At 38.0% G+C, this 14,773-nt stretch overlaps 1 protein-coding gene across 8 annotated transcripts in view; it reads right to left on the bottom strand.

Annotated features, from left to right (window-relative positions):
• Positions 1-13,901, bottom strand: part of EFR3A (EFR3 homolog A) — an 80,939-nt gene extending 67,038 nt beyond the window's left edge. For 2 of the 8 annotated variants that reach the window (XM_040547228.1, XM_040547231.1), the window contains exons 1-3: positions 13,805-13,901; positions 8,385-8,434; positions 4,674-4,763 (exon numbers count right to left, since the gene is read on the bottom strand). In XM_040547228.1, coding sequence (XP_040403162.1) covers positions 4,674-4,686 — 13 coding nt within the window. In that variant the 5' untranslated portion in view covers positions 4,687-4,763; positions 8,385-8,434; positions 13,805-13,901. Of the gene's footprint in view, positions 1-4,673; positions 4,764-8,384; positions 8,435-10,695; positions 10,714-13,804 lie in introns of those variants that run through there. The other 6 variants (XM_040547234.1, XM_040547235.1, XM_040547230.1 and 3 more) reach the window with 4 other exon arrangements.
• Positions 13,902-14,773: the final 872 nt, after the last annotated feature.

Below are 14,773 nucleotides of genomic sequence, written 5' to 3'. Positions count from 1 at the left end.
CCCTACAAGGAATGAAGTTACTTTGCTGTTTGAACACTTGCTGGTCCCTTCTGTTTTGCTACAGATACGTAAACTAATCCATTGCCTCTGGAGTACCTCACATTTGTGTGTGTTTTGAGGGTGAGAGGAGAAGGGAAGAAGGCATCAGAAGAAAGCTTATACTAGGGCATGAGTCTGGATATGATCTTTAAAGTTACGGCAGACAGAAGTCAAGCCCTCTACAGGTTCACGCAGGGCAGATGCTGCGACTGAAGAAGCCCAGCTAGGAACGTCTGGGCAGAGCATTAGGACATGGTATGATAACAGCGTAGGGGCTAGAGCAAAGCCATCCACCTGGTAATGATAAATTATAAAAGCTTCCATCATGAACGTGGTAATGGTACAATTAATGGCACAATTAAACTCAAAATTATGGCTGTAGCAAATCTGGATTACTTGGCATCTCTTATACCACAACCGGTCACCCAAACACCACGAACAGTTCTGCCGTTCAGTAGATACCTTGAATCCATGGGCAGAATCATGAAAGAAACTGGAACGGCTCCTGATGTGTGGGAAAGTTGTCAACGTGTTTATAGATGTACCTTGCTAGTCAACTATGATCTGTATTACACAGTAGCCTCTTCTAGTTTTGAGCTGTAGCTTCCCTACACCAAGCAACAGATGGAACTGTGTCAAATGCTACCAACGTTTGTATGGTCATGAAGGCCAACGGCATGCATGGTTTTGTCAATACTACTCATTTACCCTAGTTGAAGAGATCCAGAAGGATGGCATTGGGAAACTTTGATCACCACCTGCCCTACAGAAAACAAGTTCACTTCAGATCAGCTAGTAATTGGTCACCAAGTGACCAGGGTTGCAAGACTTCTGGGCAATAATCACTGGAAGTGTCATGCACTGAAAAATCTGGATGTAGAGAAATGCGAAGAAGTTTTGTGACTACTGCTACATTTTTTTTTAATCCTTAGAACAACACAACTACATGAACTCAAGGTCATTTTCTTCATCTAAACCACGAGGTGGAACACAGCTGCAGAGGCAAAAATTCTCAAAATATTACACTTTTGACCATCTTTCTGCTCAGAGAAAATGATGCTCAAGAGAATTGACAAGGTTCACAGGCCTCTTTTTGGAATCCTCAAACCTTATGGAGTGAGTAAGTTTAGCTCAGGGAACTAGATTTTAACAAATACAGAGTAAATCACTTAATTATATACAAGACTAGCAAAAGTGTTTTGATCTATACATCCTTCCTTCTACTAAAACACTCTGAATACCAATATAAACATGGCCAGACAACTTTAAAAACGAGAATTATTTGCCCCCATTTAGGTATACCTAGCGGTAGACTTCAGAACATATACACAAATTTGAAGAACATTTCCTAATTAAAAGCAAAACTTTCTGTTTACAAGTAGTTTAATACCACATTACATAAATTAGATTTTTTTTTTCCCCACTGTACATGGCTGCATACAGATAGGGCCCAAAATGCGATAAAACCTCTGTTCCTGTTTAAGGAATACAATGTGTTTTCAATTAATACCCTGCTCACGTCTGTCCCTACCCACTTGTTCTTCTCAAAAAGAATTGACGAAAAGGAATATTCCCGTTTGGACATGTGGATGTACACATAGAACATGAAAATTATTTTGGGCTAGAATTTTTTTTTAAAAAAATTCTTTACAAATTATTACGAGCAAGTCCTGCCTGTAATCATTTTACATGATTTCTTCTCTGAAGACAGCCCTACTCTAGCTCATCCTGCCCTCACAGAAGACCAGCTTTGTGCTAAAATAAACGATCAGAAGTTCATGGAGCAACTTTTCAGTATTAACAGTTTTTAATACAGACATGAAGGACAGAAGTTTCATCAAAAATAACCCTTCTAGTTTAATCTGAATTATAAAATACCCTCGTGACCATTAATTTTCCCCATTAGTTCCAAAAAAGTGTTCCAGCTTCAATTCAGATGTCCCAGAATAACTGAAAAGTAGCTGCTGCTAGGTTTTGAACGGTTTTCTCCCCTCCAAAACAGTAAACCTAGTGGTAGGATACATACCTTGAAGGCTCTGTCTAGAACCATGTATCCCAGCTCATTAAAAAGCAGCTTTCCCCCTCCTGTAATTTCTAATCAGCCATGGGGTACACAAGGAATGTATACGCAACTGATTGCTCTTCTGTGCATCTTCATTACCTAAAGGCTACATCCCTTTGCTGCTGCCACTCTGTTCCCACCAAACTGCTCAGTCTCGAAGACAGACAGCTTTATAATCATACACAAAGAAGCAGATATACGTGAGCATGTTGTTAACCACCTCAAGGTGTCTGATGTTTTCTGTAAGAGCCAGACTTCTGGCAAACAACAACAACAAAATCCTCTTGGACTTGTATACAACATAAGAACATTCTGCAAATAACTAAGCTATATGAACATAAGTTAGGTTTTTGCTCTTTGAATTTGGTAAGTGTTGTGGTTTAACCCAGCAGTGGTTTGCTAACTCCCTCCCCCTCCTCCTGTGGGATGGGCGAGAGAACTGAAGGGAAAATATTAACAAGAACATTTATATGTGTATGTATGTATATACACACACACACACATATATGCATGCACAGAGCAATGGGGGAGAGAACTGAAGGGAAAATAGTGAAAATGTTATTTATTTCTCCATATACACACACAGAGCAAGTGATGCACAGTGCAATTGCTCACCCCCCGCTGACCAACGCCCAGCCTGTCCCCGAGCAGTGCCCCTGCCTCCAGCCCACATTCATTGTTCAGCGCAACACCATGCAGTACGGGACGTCCCTTTGGTCAGTCTGAGCCAGCTGTCCTGGCTGTGTTCCCTCCAGCTCCTGGTGCACCCCCAGGGACCTTGCTGGCAGCACGAGGAGCTGAAAAGTCCTTGGCTCTGTGCAAGCACTGCTCTGCAACAACTGAACCATCGGTGTGCTATCAGCATTATTTTTCTCCTACATGCAAAACATGGCACATACCAGCCCCTACAAAGAAAATTAACTCTATCCCAGACAAAACCAAGACAATAAACTAATGGCAATTCCAGTCTAAATCTAAGGCTCTTCAATTGTTTATATTATTTGGGCAAGCTATGTCTGTTCTTTTTATAAATTAGGACAAGACACACAGCTTAAAGGTCTGCAATAGACATGACACATGCCAAGACACACACACCTGCTTTTTCCACTCACACAAAATTCTTATGAATATTGAATACGCAGCATACTGCTGGCAACTCTTGCCCTGCAAACATGGGGATGGAAGTGTTCTAGTCCACTAAATTAAATCTAACTATGGAGAAAAAGAAATTAAATCTTTCACAACTCATATACTTAAATTATTGCACTTAGAGAAACAGGATGAAGATTTGACTGTGTTCAGAGGCCATGATTTTCCTTATTTTTCCTTTCTTCTACTTTTGTTATAGTTTTATTATTTTTTAAGCCTCTGAATTTAAAAAGAACTAAAAATGTGCTTATTTTATACTCACATATTTATCTTTTGCCACATAATTGCTCAGGATTCTTCACATCTTTATAAAAGATTAATTTTTATCGCCACGTTTTTAGTTTAGAAAAATAATTCAATATTTTACAGAAGCCAAAGTTCTTAAACATAAAATAGCTGCACTTCAGTAATGTTCTTTTTGTGAGCACGGTTATTTTCACATGTAAATTATCACAGGCTAGGCAATTCAAGTATCCTGAAACTTTTTTCCTATGAATTAAGAACATGCATGTCAGACTACTGCAATATTCACTCTATACAAGTACATTTACTTATTTAAACACCTGTTTGAGGAAAAAAAAAATAAAACCCATCAATAGATTTAACTAATTTGCTTTTTATATTTTGTTTGTAGGCAACCTAAGAAGTTTCCTAATTTTAGTTGCTAGTCTTAAGATTCTTACATATATTTCTGCAAGATAAGAATTCTCTAATTGTTTTAACTTTTGAAATGTGAACAATTATGACATACCCCTTATGCTGGAAAATCTCTCTACATGGGTACCAAAAGGTTTGTGCTGTCTGAGTTATCTGGGATACTAACAAGAGTCATAGGTCATTCCCTCGAACATATCAGCTACAAACAGAATTTACTAAAATACTTCAAAGACATGAACTCAAAAAATATGGAATCAAGCAGCACTTTGTTCACCTAAGCACCTTCAAAACAGGAAAATCCAGAACTCTTCACCTTTGGACATGAACATCAGCTGATATCTACAACTTACTGGATGAGGAAAAGTCTCATTAACCTACTTACCCAAGCTTTCTACTCCTTCCTGTCTAATTGCTCTAAGAATTAATCTTGGATTATGTCATTTTCTAGAAACAAAACAGCACTCTTTGAAAGCCAAGATTCACATACACAGCTAATTTCCATCTTCAGCAATTCACTAAGTACCTGATTTTCTGAGCACCACTGGGTATCCTTGTGACATAGCGGTGACAGGAAAGATAGTCCATATGCCATGTAAAGGGATAGCCAAAGCATTTTAAAAGCACAGTTTGCCCTGTCTTTCCACAGATGCATGCATTTAATCACAGAATGCAAAACTCATCTCCTCCCCAAATCAATTTTTCTTTGTTGTCATGCATAAAAAGAAATCAGGGCACTCGCATGCATAAACAGCATCAGACTTCTTACCCTTTCGTCCCATGATTGAGAAATCAATAGCAAACAATGCTGCACATGAAGGTTAATCGACTGATAGAAAAACCAGTTGCAAAGTAATTTCTGTAAATAACAATGATAAAATATTTTAATAAAATCTGGGGAAAAAAAAATATTAAGCTACCTTTTAACAATCAGTGAAGTGCCTACATATAGTTTAAAAGCATATAAAGGCTTTGATGTGGACAGTATTAAATTCAGCTCTTATATATAACTCAATAGTCATATGCCCAGACTGCACATACCAAACTAACAACAGCTGAAGAAACGTACTTTCCAGGTTTTGACAACCTATGTATTAGAAAAATTGTGCATTTAGCCATACTTAAGAGTGTTCCAAAATAAATGGAAGGCAATGAAGGGAGGAATGGCATCACTAGATACTATTTGCAACATGTTAGTACTAGTGACTTTCACGTTCTATGAAGCATGCAATTCCCCCTTCCCAAGCAGACTTAGGATGACACTTACATGGAGAGAATTAAGAGCCAACAGAAAGCAACAAATTAAGTATCTATTCAAAAATTACTAAGTCTTAAAGAAGTCACGCAGATTCCTTAAAAAAAATAAGGAAGCAGCCACCCCACTAGCACACAAAGTTGCTTATGTTATCATGAGTGACATAGAGCCACAAAGTACAATTCTTCCAACTATAAATTCCTGGATTTTTTTTCTTAGCATAATCAAAGGATACATGAAGATGAGTTCTTTCCTTTTCTTTTCAGTGTGGAAAATACAATCAGCTACAAATCATATCAAGAAAATCTGTATCTAAATGTTTACGTACTGGAAGCTTGTATTGTTTATTACATACAGAATCCATTATATACTTTGTGATCATAGTATTATAATAGTCACAGACATCCTGACAAACAGCTTTTTTCCTTTACAGGCCTCTGTGTAACACATGGCAAACTGCCAAGGTAGCGCAAATCATGACCTTCCCTTAGCATCTGTTTTTCAAGTTCCTGTGTTGGTCTGATTAAGCAGTTCAAAGACAGACTTGATTTAAAGAGCTTCCAGCAACAAACAATAACATGGCTGCTTCATCCTCTCAGGTGCTAGAATCGAGCAGCAGATGATGATTTGAGATAATTCCCCATGTAATTCTTCCATAACAGCCAAAATTTCATAGTGTTATAATGTATTTATTTTAACACCATTCTAAGTAGTCAACAATACTGTTAGAGCTAATAGGATTTCTACTGCATACAAAATGAATTAAGGCAATTATGAAAGACATTTCATTATGTGGAAGGTCCCATTTGGGGCTTTAATGTGCCAAGGGTATATGAGAAACGTACACCAGATGAGAAAAAGTATGTTAGATGGAAGGACTGTAGATAGATATTAATTGGAACTATGACATAATTTTTGCTAAAAAACAAAAAACACCACCAGAATGCATTAGCCCATGAAGTATTTATGGGGATAGAATTAGGAATACATCTCCAACCACCATGGGGTATTGTAGAACTGTACTTCATAGGGAAATAAACCTTCCCTTCTTATTAACAATCTTATTATTACAGAATAAACCTAGAAGTGTGAAAGATAAATAACTAAATTTTCGTAAGTTGCTGTGGAGGAAAGAAAGTTAAAATGAAGACACTGCATGCCTCTTAAAAAGAGTTAAGAACATTAATACGAGTTAAGAATTTACTCATATTTCAAGTAACTATTTCAAATGCTGTTTTCCTTCCTATGCTTAGCAAAGAAGCCCTATTTCAAAACAGCATTTTAATTTTCAAGTTTTTCTTTTATTTTTTTAAATAAAGATTAAGTAACTTATCTCAAAGCAGCAACATCTAAGAAATAAGAAAGACAATCACTCTATTAAACTGTTCTACCTTCTACTTACTTTCATATTACCTATGGATAATATTACCATATTACCTAGTTTTAGGTACCTAGTTTATTTATTACATATTACCGATGGACTATGGATGTTACCAGTACAACGCAGCTGCAGACTAGTTGTCTCTCCACAAAAGACCGGCAAAAAGCCATAGGGTATTTTTACAGTTGAAGAAACAAAATTTTACACAGTTTAAGGAAAAGGAATCAAGATACTCAGCATACTTTGGGAAGCACTCTGAAGTTACCAAAACTTACTGCACTGTAACCAGGAACAGGCCAGATTGTGGAAGAATTTCCCAGTAACTGATACATGAAACTCTTAGATCAAGTGGCCTCTTTCTAACTGGCAAAGAGTACAGGGGATGTTCAGAATACTAAATTTTGCAGTATTAGTTCAACAGAAGAATATGGGCAAATTAAATTTATCAAAATCCTTTTATTTACTTATTTGCTCTCTGAATTTGCTTGTCAGGCAGGCAGTCATACAATGATCTGCTAATCATCAGATAGGATCGGTTCAACGTAACGATCATTATTAACAAAGCCTTGAAAACTAAAGATATAATTTAAGTATGTTAAAGAAATTAAGAGTAAGTCATCTAAAAGACGACAAAAAAAAATATCCATGCATATAGTTATCACAAGTAAAATATCTTTCCTATACTATGCAGGCATTCTCACCTGTAACAAACTTAATTTTTCCACTCCAAGCAAGTTCACTTTAGTATGAAATCTGCCTTCAAGTTGACCATTTAATTTAAGTCAGGGAATACAGCCAGTAAGTAGGTTAGCTGTTTCTGAAAAAAACTCATTAGCTAGCAAACTGTATTTCAAGCAACTGATTAAGTGTTAACATCTGGAACTTAATGCTGAAGAACTAGTCTTAAATGTTTTGGTAAATGATTTAGCTACACTTTTTTCCTTAACAAAAGCATTTGTGTCATTTCAACTTAAATGCAGCCAACAAAAACACTGAAATCACCCATGTTCTGCAACATGTTAAATGAAATTATCTGTACAGATTATTGAAAATTGTTATAGCTACATTTTTTTTTTTTTTTTTTTTTTACAAATATTTACAAAAGCAGTGCTTTGGCAAGCTCCCTACAATTGTTTCCCAATGAAATTAAGCACTTGTGAAACTCATTACAAACCTATAATTAAAGTACAGTCAATACCATTGTGCTGTAAATTTATGAAGAACTCTTTATTCTGATGATAAAGCAGTTTGCTTTATCCAAAGACTGATGTTAGTAATTTTGCTAGAGACCACACAGGATTTTTCTAAGTACACAATACAAAAAGCTAGAAAAAAATTATTAGTATTTCATTTTATTAGTGAAAGTTGCTACTCTTCATGGTAAAGAAAAACTTGATTCTTAGAAACATCTGCTTCAAAAATCTCATTTGATTTGTTGAAATGTTAAAATTTTTGTCTCATCACTTTATATCCTAAACAGCAATTTTACCTACTATAAACAATAACTGCAATTTACCAAAGATAGTTATTGCTATATTGAAATATCCTTCCGAGTACAAATATTTCAGAACATACTTTAAATCATAAAATTCATCAATGTTAAACTGTGCATATCTAACTGTAAAGGAAAAATAAGAGTCTCTATGAGGTTACTTTAGAAAAAATACACTGAGATCTACAGAGGTTGAGGCTGGGTAATATGAAGATCTTAAATATTTTTAAAATGACTGCAAGTGATCATCAGTTGTAGTTTGTTCCCAACCCCCTCTTCCCCCTGTGTTAATTGTTAGAATTTTAGCCACCCCTAAACATTATCCAAAGGTACTGAAGGCAACAATACTTACTAGCAGGCATTGTTACTCAGGAATCTGTCTTCAATTGCACAAAATATAAGCTATAAAGAAAACAGAAATGTAAGTCAAGATAATATCTTTAGACAATTTACATCCAGACATATGTAGAAACTTATCAAAAATGAGCCACGTCACATTCCTTAGCTCCAACATCACAGAGGCTGTTACCACAGAAATCCAGATATCATTTCGTCTCACCAGACTACATGTAGGTTTTTCCAGCTCTTGAAATCTGTTACTGAAATCTGTCCTTCAGTTCTTACTTCTGATGCCCAATTAGACATTTTCCTTGTGTTTATTGCGATGACCTTTCACACTGTCACTGTTTATGGTGCTGAATGGTGAATTGCCTTATAGGATACTTCTACCTCAAAGGGAAACGACAGGACTACTTCATTAAAAGGGCTCTGAAAGATTTCTCTTTTATACAAAGAAAAGCTATGCTAAAAATCCATGTGGGACTTTCTAGCACATTTTTCTCCCAGTATTAAAAAGACATAGATAGATCTTAAACCAGAGAGCAAGCTACCGTAAACAAAGGCTGCTCAGTATATTTTAGATGCAATTACCTATTTTTACACAATTAACTCAAATTTACAACAATCTTTTTTAGGGATAAACATACGCTAATATAATGAAGTAATTATTATTAAAATGCAAATCATCATTTTTCTTTTATGTTAAACCAGCACGCTTGGGTTTTATTAACCACCAAATGCAATCCTTCTTGCAAATATACCTTTTCATAAATAAAAAAAATCTCAGTTAAACAGACTGCTGCTGTTTTCAAAAAAAAATAACGTACAAGGAAAAAAATACAACTAATATCTGTTTATATGTGTATATAACAAAGATAATTATTGAAGGCACTGACAATGTTGGAACAAACATTTTTTTTGGTCACAAGTATGTTTAAATGTTCATACACCAAAGCAATGTTCATAGTTACTAAAAATAAATTTGACTCTGATTGCATACTTATTTCAATAAAAGGTTCCAATTTGCTGACAGCAACCATGATTAAAAACAGTGCTTCAAAGTAATTTATTTAAAATACCCTGTCCTATTATCAGGCTGTATGTCCCTCTCCAAGGATAGAGGGAGAAGCAGCATAATTTGATAAGCAGAAATATGTGGATTGTGACGTTACGCAGAAACCTGGAAAAGCAGAATTAGAGTGCAGTTCAGAATTTAGCTGAGAGATTACAGAAGACAGATTTACTGAAATATTAGAACTACATAAAAATGCAAAAAGCCTGATAAGAGGTTCATGGGAGTCAAGTGACAGAGACTCAGCGTTTTGCTGACTGTCACTAGCGATCAGGAACTCAAAACACTATGCTAGTACAATATCACTGTTGCTGCTAAGTCAGTCAACTAACTTCAGAAGATATTAATGTAGAAATTACTACATAGTTGCTTAAACATTTCAGACAGCTGTTCAAAGAGAAAATTGTTGGTTCTGTATTTAAATAGTTCACTGCTTTTTAACCACTTTATGACCTGTAACAGGACCAAAGAATTCAATATGGAGGTACTCTGATGTTTAAATGCAGAACAGAGTCCACAATTTCCTCTCAACAAAGTGTTGAATCACAGACTGATTAGTCATAGAGCAAAGTTCAGTCCACTGGTGCTGGTAGCTCCTGCAACAGACATGGTAGAACAGAACTAAAATAAAAATAAGAAGCCTCTCACTATGAGTTTGATTTGCTGTTTTGTCACTGAATTAGATTTTACAGATCAAGAGAGGGGAAAAAATCAGAATTTTTTGAACTAGAACTCAACTACAGTTTAAAAAAGATATGGCAAACCACAATAAGGCAACCATATTTTAGTTTTTCTAAATAGGGAACAGTGTTTAACGTGTCTACATCATTCTGTGATATTTTACTGACCACCAGAGGCAAGTTAAGGCTACGTACCCATCCAATACACACAATGCAACCGACTCCTGGATTTTCAAAAGAGGTAACTAGGAGGCATAGCTAGTTTTCTGCCAAGGACTACAAGTTACTTTGCTTTCCGAAGGATAATAGTAACTCTAAACAATTAAAAATTAAGTACAATGTATTTACATGTAAGTACATTGTATATTAAAAGGCAGATCAATACTTGTGTGACACATAAGGGTCATTTTTCTTAACAAACACTTTCAGTTCAGTTTTAAAGAGGTCACGAACAATTTGGCAAGGATAAGGAAATCCATTGTTCTAGTAGATTGAAGCAGCGCTATCACAGGAGTAAAAATACACTTTGTTCTACTGATTGTTCCTGATCACCTTCTCCCTCATGTGCTTACCTTTGACTTATTGTCGTTACTTTAAATAACCTGGGATCCAAAATTAAAGAACAGTTTAGAAGCTGAAACTATTTCTTATTATCCCAAGATTCCATAAACAGCACTAAAGTCCAAACAGAAGAGTAAGCACCTTTTCCCTGTTTGGCTTAAGAAAAAAATATATCTCTGTAAAATATCTAGAACGGAAAACCCGTATTTCACTACGGAAGACTGTAACAGTAATTTAAGAGTATATGGCTCTATTCAGTGAAGAGAAAAAAAAAAAGTTCCATGCCAAATCTGATTTAATAAAGATTGTTTTTTAAAATTAAATTCATATGCACAAGTGCTGGATGAGGGAAGAAAAAGTATTAATAGCCAAGTTATCTTCTGAGTCCGACACAATCAGATCTGTATTTCCACAAATATAATATATCCTTAAGCTTCAGGTATAGAAGCAGAAATTGGCATACCTAGGGAGGGTACTGTATTTTCTTTTGGTAAGTCCACCATTACATAACTTGGTTATGTAACACTATAAATAATTAACTTGACTTTGAGTATTCAAAATGACATTGTCAGCTGGGCACCCATCCATTCCTGCAAATTAAGACAAAGGAGAATGCAAGTTCAAGCATCTCTGAGAGTCAGGCAATGCAGGCTGGGCAGGCATGAGCTGAAAATTTTAAAACACACTGCACATTAAATTTTTATATCACTTGTTTCCCCACCCACTCATGTTCTCTATTTGAAAAATTGATCAGAAAGTTTACTTTTGTGGATAGGCAAATGGCCAACGAGATGCAACATTAAGATGTCACATGCTCATTCTTAAATGTAGACAGTTAGGCTCCAAGTACAATTTCCAGAACTCCCAAAAATGCGATTTGAGATGGATTTACATAGCCCAGTTCAATTCCATAAACGTACCTACCTTTATTTTGAATTAGCTTTCTCAGGAAGAGAAGCAATGCCACACATGAACCTGGCTGTATTAAAGCGGCAACCTTGTTATTTCACCCACAAGATATACTCACTCACTCAAATATATATTTTATATATATATATATATATATATATATATATATATATATTCACAAGATATACTCACTCAAATAGGCATATCTAAAAGGATATTTGTCCTGCCTTACCTTACAGAATTCAGTCTTGAGCATATGGTTTCGGCACAAGAGGTATTAAATAAGTGTTCCTGAGTAATACTTTCCCTCCTTTCTCAAAGGCTAATTTAACCCAATATCCATTTCATTTACAAAATTAAAGGCATCATTCCTATGCCTTGGTACGTATGTTGCCAGCGGTGGCTTAAAAATCCATCAGATAAACACTTTTTCCTTTTTCAACTAAAAAGCACATGATCTGCTTCTACATATCAAAAACAAGATCTTCAAAGTCATTTAAAAATACCACAGTAGTTTTACAAGTATTATTTCATTACGGAATTAGGCTGTGCAATTAAGTCGCTGATACCAACAAAAGCTGCTTCTGTCCTGTACGTTTTACAATTTAGATTCCATAATTAGAAGCGCAGTTCCCTTCCATTATACTTGAAGTTCAACTGATAAATCTGATTAATATTGCAATGTCTCCCTCCACTTATATTTAATATAAAATTTGTTTGTTCTTCTCTCCTAAACGAGTCTGGGTCAGAAATAGATAGATGTTAACGTTCATCATTAACTGCAAACGTTTTCATAACATGATGCCCAACTTAAAACAGTTACCTTGTAATTAAATATTAATTACAAGCTACATTCCAATTCTCTTTTTTTTTTTCCATGAATCGGAAATGAATCCCATTCTAACAACATGTTTTAGAAAAATATTATAAGTATTATTAACAAGCTCGCACAAAACTTGTGCATAAGCATTTGCAAGCATCAAGGCACTACAGTCTAGACTTTAAGTCAAATTGCCAACTGCTCAGGAAAATTTTACCAACATTTTTAAAAGCATCCATCCATGAGTCTTTTGGCAAGATGTCTTGAATACTAAAGTTACTCAAGAAAACATTTCAAATGATTTTTAGTACATTACATTACTAAAGGAAGTAGATTGCCCATGCCTTGCATGTTACTCTGGTCTTACCTTTCCTATACAATTTGCAGAGCAAACATCTGTTGTAGCTTTACAAGGTATAATGTGGGCTAGCTAACTTGATTTTGATACAGAAATTATAACCTCAATTCTCAGCCGCAGGCTTTTCCACTAATTCTCCAACAAACCACAGAGATCTCATAATCCACTCAAGGTTTTTGTCTTCCTAGTATCTCAGCTCGAAGTACTATGGGATACTTCCCTAGATGTATTAAGCTTAAAGAAAGAAGTTGTAATATAATTAGCGCTCGGTAACTGGATTTGGGAACCTGCAGCTCAATTATCTTAAGTATGGCTCCATGTGGCGCACTTACTGGTAAGTATAGGAGTCTGGTAAATCCATCCAGTAATGACTGTCCATTAAAATGACCATAATCTGCCAGGCACTACTATGACAGAGGCCCTGACAGCAGCAGCAAAGCATGTAACAGCTTTGGAGTAAAAGATGAAGCTCTTTAAGAATGCTGTGGCAGCATAGTTCTATTGTACAGTTAGTTACATGGATTTAATTAATACTCAGCGAGATGTGTTATGGGCCACCTGAAGGAGATCACCGAGGGAAAAACTCAAACCCACACTCCCCCACACCTTCCCTGCAGACTGATAGCACAGGGATATTTGAGCACATCCAAGACTACTGACAGCAAGGTTTTTTGTATTTTTTCTTTAAACGCAGGATCGTCTCACAGAAAGCCTCCTGGAGCCGGGGGTCCCCCTGAATGGGCAAGCAGCACGGCGGGGGGCCCGCAGAAGGACAGGCTGATGGGGTGTCGCGGTGGTTTCTCCTCACCCAGTCCTTCCCCAGGCACTCCCCCGAGTCCTCAGAGCCCCTCAAAGCCCCCCGGATCTCCTCAGAGCCCGCCAAATCCCCTCACAGCCCCTCCCTGCCACCTCTCCTCAGCCCCCCGGCCGCTGCCTCCCCGCTCCCAGGCGCGGTGAGAGGGAAGGGACGAGAAGCACAGGCCCAGAAGGTGGCAGCGGGGTAAACGGCCGCTCCGCAGCTCCCCCGACTCACCTCAGCCACCTCTCCGCCTCACTTTAGCCGCCGCCATTTTCACCCCCCCACCCCGCCCCCCTCGCATTAAGTTGCTCGGGACGCGATGCACGCCGGGAGTTGTAGTCCTTCTGGCCGCCCTGCCCTCCTCTCTCCGCCCATCGCTCCCTCCACTGGAGCAGCTACGGAGGGATCGGGGCAGGGGAAGGAATTCCCCTGGGACGGCTCGGCAGCCCGGCGCCCAGGAGCCGACTGAGGAGAGCGAAGCCTCGGCAAAGGGGGGGCCACGGACCACAACTCCCAGAACTCTTTGTGGCAAAGGCTCCCCACCGCCCCGAGGCAAAGGGGGCGGGGCTAGTGGGACACCTGTCCCCGCCCCACAACGAGGCCCCGCCCACGCCCCCAGGCACTTCCCCGCTCTGTCTGTGTCACGTGACTACGCCTCTCCACTCGGGGGAAGGGGGGGGTGGCGGCCATCTTAGGGGGTGGTGGCGATGGCCGCCATCTTAGGGGGAGGAGGCAATGGGGGTAATGGGGTCTGCGGCTTCACGGGGGCCGCGCGTCCTCCTTGGGGGCTAGGATGAGCTGTAGCCTTGAGGGTGAGGCTCTGAGTGAGAGGTGTTTTGGCAGTGCTGCTGCTGAAACCTTGTTTTTGGTGTGGTTGTGGGCCTGAGACTTGAGGTTGCATGAGGAAAGGTGGTGTCCTGCGTGAAGGGTGGTAGCGTGCTTGGATGGGAATAAGTGAGGTCAAAGTTTGGCAGAAAAGTTGATCCTTGATCCGGCTGTCATTTTTGGTTTAAGTGTTTGTGCCTCTTACCAGTCACTGCTGGAAGGCAGGAGGGAGCAGGCCCAACCAGCTCTGCTTCCACGGTGCAGTGGAGACCAGTGTTCAAATGTATCCAGACACACAATAACGAATAGCCCAAATAGAAATTACATAAAACTGCTGCAGGTCCAAGGCAGCATAATCTCTTAATCCATTCTCCTTGA

Source organism: Cygnus olor, chromosome 2, assembly GCF_009769625.2.
Source record: "Cygnus olor isolate bCygOlo1 chromosome 2, bCygOlo1.pri.v2, whole genome shotgun sequence".
Taxonomy (NCBI): Eukaryota; Metazoa; Chordata; class Aves; order Anseriformes; family Anatidae; genus Cygnus; species Cygnus olor.
The sequence above is the reverse complement of the archived record's forward strand: the minus strand, read 5'-3'. Positions and strand labels throughout refer to the sequence as shown.